The 9,305-nt window shown below is 38.8% G+C and overlaps 1 protein-coding gene across 1 annotated transcript; it reads left to right on the plus strand.

Annotated features, from left to right (window-relative positions):
* Window positions 1-701: 701 nt before the first annotated feature.
* On the plus strand, window positions 702-8,955 carry EXOG (endo/exonuclease (5'-3'), endonuclease G-like; the record flags this gene model as incomplete). Its single annotated transcript, XM_010080029.1, has 4 exons — window positions 702-855; window positions 3,900-4,039; window positions 5,809-5,885; window positions 8,841-8,955. Coding segments are annotated over 4 exons (486 nt in total), but the record flags the coding sequence as incomplete, so codon positions are not given.
* Window positions 8,956-9,305: the final 350 nt, after the last annotated feature.

Here is a 9,305-nt window from a genome sequence, read left to right on the forward strand (position 1 = left end):
TGTTGGGAGGCACTGGAGCCTGGGGAGGGGATAAATGGTTTTCTCTGCAGCCTGAAGGCTTCAAAAGTATGGAAGTGTTGGAAAGCACAGGAAGAGGGGCTCTAACAACATGAATTGCTGTTGAACAGATGGGTGGAGGATGAGGAAGTCAGTAAGGTGGATGTAAATATTCCTCCATGAGAGAAAAATGCTCCTTGCAAAAAAAAAAAAAAAAAAAAATCTTAAAGTGAAGCTTTCATTCATTCAGCAGAGTGTAAGTGTTCCTGGTGAGCAGGACTCAAACTTCTGTTCAACTCATCCATTTCAGTTTGTGAGGAGGAGTGTGATTTCCAGGTCTGAAGGGTGAAATGTGTGTGTTTTTATCTCCTGTGTCCGTAACTCCTTCTTGCCTGATTTGTCTCTAAATATCTGATAGCTTTTCATCTGAAAGCTAGCTTGGAGTGATTGCTAGGTAGATGTGTGCAGGCATTAGAGTGGATGAATTAGGCCTAGAGTTGAGATCCTCATGTGAGGCATAATAAAAAGCACAACTTTTTTGGTAGATGGGAGTTTCACTGCATAGCTCTCTAAAGGTCTTAGTTGTGGCAGTAGCCTCAAGTAGTTCCCTATACAGTATGTTTACGTCCACAGAGATGCTTTTCTTAGTATCGTGCTTCTGATCACATTTCATCTCTGGATGGCTTTCTGTTTATTTTTCTCCCCTAGAACCAGTAGAAGAGTCTCTGCTAGAAAAATTTGGATTCCCTGAAGCTGGAACAGAGACCAGATGTTACACAAATCATGCACTGTCTTACGACCAGGCAAAACGGCTGCCTAGATGGGTGATTGAACATATCTCAAAACAGAAGACACTGGGTATGTAGGTATTTGTTTTCTTACATTTATGGCACCCAGAATGGGCTTTGTGGTTCACAGAAGGTGGACCTGGGAGCATGCAGGGAGAAAAATCCTATAGCATTCTCTAGGTATGGATTTTTCCACCCATTCACAATCTGACTGGAGGCAGCAGGCCTCTGGGTGGATGTCAGCTTCGTGACAGTATTAAAGCTGATGTTGCTAGTGATTTAAAAGAGATCTGTCACTGCAGGTTGGCAGGCCTCTTCAGTATTCTTTCTCTAGTTGGGACTAGTCTGGTATTGAACGTACAGTGTACTGAAGCCTGCAGGATACACTCGGCCAAACGGCTGAGTATGAAAGGGAAGAATGAAGAAAAACTAGAGCTACCTTCCTTGAGAAATTTCTGGTTTGAATTTATGAAACAGTCTGTAAGCACCAGATCTATATATCTGTGGCAGCATAAACACACTCAGACATGTTGCAGGAAGGAAGCTTAACTCACCTCTTTTAAACATGAATGGAGAGAAGATGAAAAACTGAAAATTAAACTTTTCTTGCCTGATTCAGACCTGCAAAGTTCAGTGTTACTGCTCGGGCGTATAAAATTGCTCTTGCTTCCTTAGCTAGTGTAGTTATTTCTGTGGGGCAATTTACATCAGTTTAGGCACTGCCCCATATGTGGTAATGCTTGTGGAGTCAGTGCCTTTAGTGGCCAGACTGTTTCATCTACAGATCTTCAAAAGAGTTGCTCACAATAGAAAGAAGGAAAGATGAATGTCTATCTGTGAGATAATGGTGAAGCAAAGGGCATCAACAGTTGTAGTTGTTCAAAGCTAGATAGGGCATTACCTACTCCCTGCAGCTGTTACTTACTTTGATGCATTACCTACTCTGCTGTATTTTCCGATGTGCATTATCTAATACTCTCTCCCCTGTTCTTTATGCAAGACAGAGGCTCAGTGATTTTTTGCTGTCAGTGGTGAATGAAATGTGAGTGGTATACAGTCATTGTAAATTAAGTTTATAGCATTAGTTCAGTTTTTATAAGGCAAATTATTAGTAATGGAGGTAACTGTATCATTGTAAAGTGTTTTATGAACGTAGTAGCCCTCTAAATATATCTTAATCACTGTCTTCAAATTACCTTTCAAAATTAAAAGCATGATCCTGAAAATATTTATAACCAACCCTTAAGTAGCATCGTTGATGCCACTTCTTTCTGAGAAGAAAGCAGTAATTCCAGGCTTACTTTCAAGTGGGCCTTAACAGCCGACTTGTTAAAATGTTTTCCAAATGATCAGATACAACTAACCTGCAAGTTGGAATTAGGCATCTTGAGGCATTCAGCTCTAATTTATGTCTGATAGGTAGTCTAGTTGAGATTTGAGGCAGAACTGTGTTGTTCAGGGACAGTCACAAAAAATGGAGTTTTGAAGCCATGTGATGTAAAAAAAAAAAAAGTATTTTATTGATAAGTAATAACTTAAATGTTTAAAAAAACATGGAGGAAAGAAATTAGCTTTACCTGTAAATGAGATGTACAAATCTGATTACAGAAGAAATTATCCATTTTTATCAATGCAGTGAACAGATAATAAATGAGGATGTATCTTCCGTTTTTAAAGTTTAATTGATAAATTATACTTTGTCTTAAAAAATGAGAATAAATATGATTTTTTAAAGAATTCTGTTATTTTGCATCCTGATAAACTTGTCAGTGTTGCTTTCTAAGCATCAATCCTGTATTAAAGTATTACGTCACATACTTTACCAAAAAAAGATAAGAAAAATGAAGCTCCTTCCCTCTGCCTGCACTGCATAAAGACCACCTCTCTGTTTTGACATCACCTCCAGGGACATATGCACACATGGTCAGCAAAAGGAGGAAATTGCCTACAGGCACTGGTTTCCAAGAGGTGCATTATCCATATGCATGCTTATTTTCCACTCCTTCCCTTCTTCTTGTGGTCCTTCCATATTCTTGGGCTCTTCGGAGAGCTGCCATGTGGAGAGTGTGTACCACACTTTGTTTCGGTATGGAGCACAAGGAAGCGTAGGGTGCGTATGTGCTCGATTGTTCCCTGGAGAACCTTCCTCACTATGGATGTTCGGGAGTTCTCGACCATCCCCTAAGAGAGACAGTGTCTTATTGGAGTTTGTCAGTGTCAGAGTAATTCATGTGAGTGTCTTCTGGCCATCGTTTTCCCAAGGAAGCAGTCGGTGTTTGGGATGAAGTGGTCTCAGAGTTGCAGCCCACTCCAATAATTTCCTTTCCAAGGAGGTGACTGGGACTTCACACAGTGCAAGGACACATATAGGTGTGTGGCTGGTAAACCTGGGAAGAAGTCACAGGAAAGATAGCAGCTTAAAGTGGGCTTCCATCTTTGCAACAGTTAAGTTAGCTGCCCCCACAACCCTCTCTCTCAGAAAGTGTTTGTCTGCCAGAAGACTTTAGGCCCAGTCATTTTTGTGCATGATTCCCAAATGTCTAGAATGGCAGAAGGAGAATGTTGGAAAGGGACAGGAGAGCTCTGCGCTTATTTCTGTGCCTGTGAAGAAAAAATTACTTAAGACTGTCTCTTGAATGGGTTTATTATTTTACTGAGTGTAACTTTTTAAAGATACACCCATTCTACTTCCAGGCTAGACTTAGAAAAAGAAGAAATGCTTGTAGTGGATGAAACACAAAACTGGACTTGCAGCTGGTGAAGATCTGTATATCTTCATTGTCCTAAAAAGTGAATCTGTACTGGTTTATATCTTTAGCAATCTTGCCTTTAATGTTAATCTGCATTATGATAAGGCTAAAGTATTTTGCTTCTGTTTTTTCTCTATAAGACAGTAAGCATGTTAGAATTTCTAGTGTGTAGTGGGGAAGAATTTAGAACTGGAGTACAGATATTTAAGCAGAATTATTCTTTTTCTGTGGTTGAGGAGAAAAATACCCAATTTAGATTAACGTATTGAATCCTTAAGCATGGGTCATTTGTCAAGATGTGACAGAAGCAGTTCTTTTGTCATAGTTTAATGATAACCTAACAATTTAGTATGTTATTCCTCAGGCAATGCAGACCGAAGGCACTGTAAATTCAGACCAGATCCTAACATCCCTCTAATGTTTAGTGCTGTCAATGAAGACTACCTTGGGAGCGGATGGTCACGAGGACACATGGCACCAGCGGGAGATAACAAATTTTCAACAGTAGGATTTTTTTTCTTTATTTTTATTTGTGTTTATCAGTCAGAAAGGGTCAAAAGACCCTTAAAAGTAATATGTAATGTTCCTTTTGCAGTTTGTTTTGAGATGGAACATGGTCTCATTATTGATGCCACAGACCTGGACTTGGATTTACAAGGTCTGTTCCTGACTGAGCACTGTAGGATGCGCTCACAGTCCTCTTCAGGCATCTAAATCAGGTGCATCCTCTGGTGACATACCTCTCTTCATAAAATCACACCTAGATTAGCTTGTTTGGCAGACATGCTGTGGGTATATCTTGCACAGTGTAGTGTTAAGCATTCTCCTCAACCTCTTGTATGTCACAAATGTCTCTCTGTAAAATGCAGATGATAACCTTCACCAAACAAACCTTGAAAGTGTCTTCTGAAACTCAGTTAAGGGGAGACAAGGAACGATGACTTCATTCTGGCCAACAGGTGCTGAGATGTTTAAGGCTAGGTTTGGCAAAGCAAACATGCTGTTAAGTACTGTTCTGTATTGGCAAGGGGATTGCCTGGATGATTTAAAAGGCTTTTTCCTTTCTGGCAATGTGCATGAGGTAAATTAGAACCTTCTTTTGCCATAGTTTTCTTTCAGTCTATAAAATGTCTTCACCTGCCATTTGTTTGAGCTGTAAGAAAAGCATGCCCTAATGCCTTGGCTGACTAACAAAGCAGCCTTGGATTTATTGGATCCTCTTGTGAAATGTGCCTAATGCAGCAATTTGTCAATTAAGAAACAGTTTGAATTTGTGTTTCTGCCAGGCAGAATAGTATGCAGTGGGGCAGAATGACAGCACAGTGGCATGTGGTGGATGAAAAAACCAGTTGTTTTATTTCTACTGGAAATTTCTTTGTGGTTATTTGCTTGTGATATCTGGGGATTTTTAGCTGGTGAGCTACCTGTACAGAGAGATCCTGGACCTTGCTTGAAATACAGTGAGATGATACAGTCTTTCAAATACAGGATTATAAAAATTTAATTTCACAGTTCAATTAGTGCAAGTAGTGTTTGTTCATTATCCTAAGGACTACTGTCAGCCCCTTCACTTTGAAGAAATAGTATGTGAAAAATATGCACAAGTACAGTACCTATGAAGATTCTGGGTTAAGATCTCAGAATTTTTTTCTCCTATACTTCCTTGCATATGTGTAGTTTTTAGTGACAGGTCCTTTTGCATCTGGAGGTATGTGGGCTTCAGTTCAGTGAGGTTTATGACACTTCTAAAGGTAAAATTAAGCAGATATGTAGCTGTTTGACCATTATGGTCTCATAAATAATTTAATCACCTGAATGTTATATATTTGTAAAATATTGGTTAATATTTTTAGAAAAAACTTTTCTTGTAAGGGAAATAAAAAAGCTAGCCATTAGGCACTCAAATAAATGAAAAGCATGGGTGAAACCATCTTTCCCATTGAAAGAGGGGAGTAGCTAGTTGCTTCCAAAGACATTGTAACTCTCACACTGAGTAACATAGTAATTCCTGTGCCTCTAGAAGTGGACATTCTTGTACTATGTTTCTGTCAAAAAAAAAAAAAAAAGGTACATTTTGTAAGGTTTGCACCTCAATTGTGCACCTCTTAATCCAAAATAATTTTGTAGGTGTTCTGACTTAGGTTTTATCTGACCTTTTATGTTGAGGATGTTAAGACTAAACTAGAAATGGATTCTGATCAAAAAACTTGTAAAATGTATTTTTCGCTCGTAATTGTTTTGATTCAATTATATTATTTTCTTTCTGTATGCAGAAAGCTATGGCCGAAACATTTTATCTGTCTAACATCGTGCCTCAGAACTATGAAAATAATGCTGGATTTTGGAACAGGTGAGAAATTACTTGTAAGTAAATGAAGTGAAAATTATCAAGTAGTGGCATAAATAAAAAATGCTATATTTAGAAAGCTTCTTCACATCAAAGTATTCTGAAGCACTTTGTAGGCTATCTGTAGAGAACATAGCAACTTTCTCTGAAATGAAAGACAGCTCAGTCCTCGCAGTACAAGAACAGTGTAATGACTACTTTAGTTTTTTATTCAGTCAAACTGTAGAGGACGTTTATTTAGAACAGATAAAATTACTTCTTCTGGCAGATGTGAGTAAAGGCTTAACATCTCTGTCCTTAAGGAAAATTCAGTAGGAGCAAGGAAAGAGTTTGGATCTTGCTTTAACATGTCTTCCTCAAAAAAGTGCTTGCAGTGTGAGATTATTCACATCTCTCTATGTAGGCATTGGTTCACTTTGAATTGGAGAACTGAGTGCTCCCTGCTGAGTCGTGACTACTTCAGGTCGTAGGTGTTTCTTGGAGTGCTGGCTTCCAAGTAGCAGTCAGGCAGGTTCTCTGTCACTTGTGAATACCAGCTGGATCGACCTTGAGGTGAAGTGAGTGGTTAATAACTTTAAACTTTCTTCATGTAGGATTTTTATTCTTTCCTTCCTTTGAGCTGAGAAAAACATTAATGAAAGTACTGTTCATCCAGTGCTTCTTCCATAAGACTTACAGAATGTTAAGACTCAGAAGGAGGAGGGAAAAATGATGAATTTCATAAGATTTGCTCAAGGGAAGGTTAGGAAAATTATGTACAGTATTGTACTGAAAGTCTATCAGATATGCATCATCATACATGCTGTTTTCCAGTTTTATGAGAATGAATATAGAAGCATAAGAGGCATTCAGTAAGGTTGTACTGTTCTATAGACAAATAAATGCTATAACGTTTTAAGATAATTTTTGTATTATTTTAATACATTAAGTATCTGGGCATAAAACTTCCTTATACCAAAGGTCAGCATTTGTATCAGTTCAAGGCTGGAAACACTCTTTATTTCCCTTGAGCAAGATCTCTGCCTAATCAAGAAATCATGGGGAGTGTTTGAAAATTTCCCCTGGCACTATCAGCCCAGCAATTTAAGCAGCTATTATTACTTTCTCCCAACCCCAGCACCCTATGCCCACATTTTAACGTGCAGACAAGTTTAATGATAAATAGTTTTAAGGATACCTTGTTTCACATGTGTTGTATCCCTTCCTGGCTTCAGTACTCTCTTCCTTTCTCTTTTTTTAATTGCTTGCTTCTTGAATTGTCTTCTGAAGTGCAGGTAGACAATACAGCTTAGTCAGTTTACCAATCTGTTGTTTTTTAAAGTGGTGCTTGCCCTCCAACCATGTGGTTTTGCTGCTTTCCCAGTTCCAGCTCTGGTACTAGCCTGACTGTGGCAAGTCAATTCCATTTGCTAACCTAGTTAAACTGTTTTGCGTGTTGTTTTACTTGGTTATGTTTCTGCCAGATTAGAAAATTCAATCAACTGGTGAGATGAGTGCCAGAGCCCACATGGAAGATGGACTGGGACTGTTCAGCTGGGGCAGACAAGGGGACCAGTAGGAAAAGGGAGAGCAGGACTGCATCTTTCAGCAAGCTATTAGATAGTAAGCTATAAGATTGGTTCAGTAGTGTGGTCTAACTGCACCTTAGTATTTATTCTTCATTCTCTTCTCACCAACATGCATGTCTCTTCTTTCCTGATATTTAACTGTCATTTTCTGTCTTGTTTTGAGTGCAATCAAACTCTGTAATCACTGTAATCTGATCTCTATCCCTGCTGCCACCAAAAGCAGTTTGCTCCCCAGCTGCATTTATTCCCATTCTTTCCCTGTGCCAGGTGGTGTTTGTATTGCCATGCTGTGAGACAGCCTGAGGAGCTGAGCTGCTTGGAAGCAAAGCTGACGACAGGAGGAAAAAAATTAGCTTCTGGTCAATGCTTTGGTGTATCACATGGTGGCTCACTATTACCAAAGAAGAAAGGGCTCATTCCTGCTAACTCTGATTTGTGTGAGCTGACTTGACTCACTAACCCAGCACAAAAAAAAGACTGTTTTTGTTCAGGGCTATTGACAGATAAAGAGTGCTAAAGTTGGGCCAAGTAAGAGATAAGAGGAACAGGGATGAGACAGAGAAGGGGCTGAAACTTTCCCCTTTCAGAGGCAGCCAGATAAGCTGGGCTCATATGTCTCATGGTTTGGTCTGTCTGTCCATTTGAGTGAAGTGGAACTCTGTCTTTAGTAAAGAACCAATGGGTTCTCACTGGTGTGATTTCTGTAACGCTTTGGGTATTAGATCAAAGATGGGCTATAATCTTTTGTTTAAGATGGGCGTGATTCAGAAACTTTATTTGGAGAAATATTTTATGCTGTAAATGGAATCAATTAGTTTAAAAAGCAAAAATATGAGTATTTCTGGATTTACTACTTTATTTTTAAACAGTTTTATATTAAAAAAAAAATAGACTTATTGGGAATGGCATGTAGAAACTTCCTAAGTACTTCGAGCTACGGAAAGAACTGTCTGTTGCAGGACATTGGTGTCTTGAGGAGGAACATACATATCCAGTAATGTGGTAAAACCTTTTGAAGTAAGAGCTCCACAACCTGCTGTTTGAAACAAGGATTTTACTAATCCCAATTGACCATCAGCAGTGTATTTCTGGTTTCAAGTGTGGGAGTAAGTAGAGAACTCAGGTTTTCAGGACAGGTGTTAGGGCTATAGAAACCATTTTCAAATGCGTGCGATAACACATGCCTATCTGTAAATAAATGCACTGGGACAAGTTGGAAGTATGACTTGGGCCTGCGTTTTACCTTCTTGGGCTTGCAAGTCAGTCACATGAGTTTGGAAAAATGCTCCCAAACTGTCAGGAGTTCCTCTTGGCCTTCACAGTATTTTTCAAACACTGTTATGTTAAGTTTTGCCAGCTGACTTAACCCTATCTGACATATATATTCCAGGATGGAAATGTACTGTCGGGAATTGACCGAGAGATTTGAGGATGTTTGGGTGGTTTCTGGACCTCTGACCTTGCCTCAAACAAATGATGATGGAAAGAAGAGTGTTACTTATCAGGTATGTATATATGTTGCTGGGTTAACTGTACAGTGGTAATACATTAGTTAGTTAGTTAAAATGGTTATTGTAGCTTCATAAAACAAAGTTAAACATCCTAGTACATGCAAAATGTACGAAATGTCCAGTACTAGTTGAGACAAACTCAGTAGAGATGTTATGTCTTGCCTACACACAAAATATATAATTTTAAAATAATTTGTTTTAGTTTTCTCACAAAGAAAGGTCTATTAAATGTCCATTCATAGGCTACAACAAAGCTGTTTTCTGACTTCTGTAACACATAACAGTATCTAAAGAGAGAGTTAGTGGGTTTTGCTGGTGTGTATCACAGAATCACAGAATGTTAG

This window comes from Pterocles gutturalis, unplaced genomic scaffold (assembly GCF_000699245.1).
Source record: "Pterocles gutturalis isolate BGI_N339 unplaced genomic scaffold, ASM69924v1 scaffold48489, whole genome shotgun sequence".
NCBI classification, from domain to species: Eukaryota; Metazoa; Chordata; class Aves; order Pterocliformes; family Pteroclidae; genus Pterocles; species Pterocles gutturalis.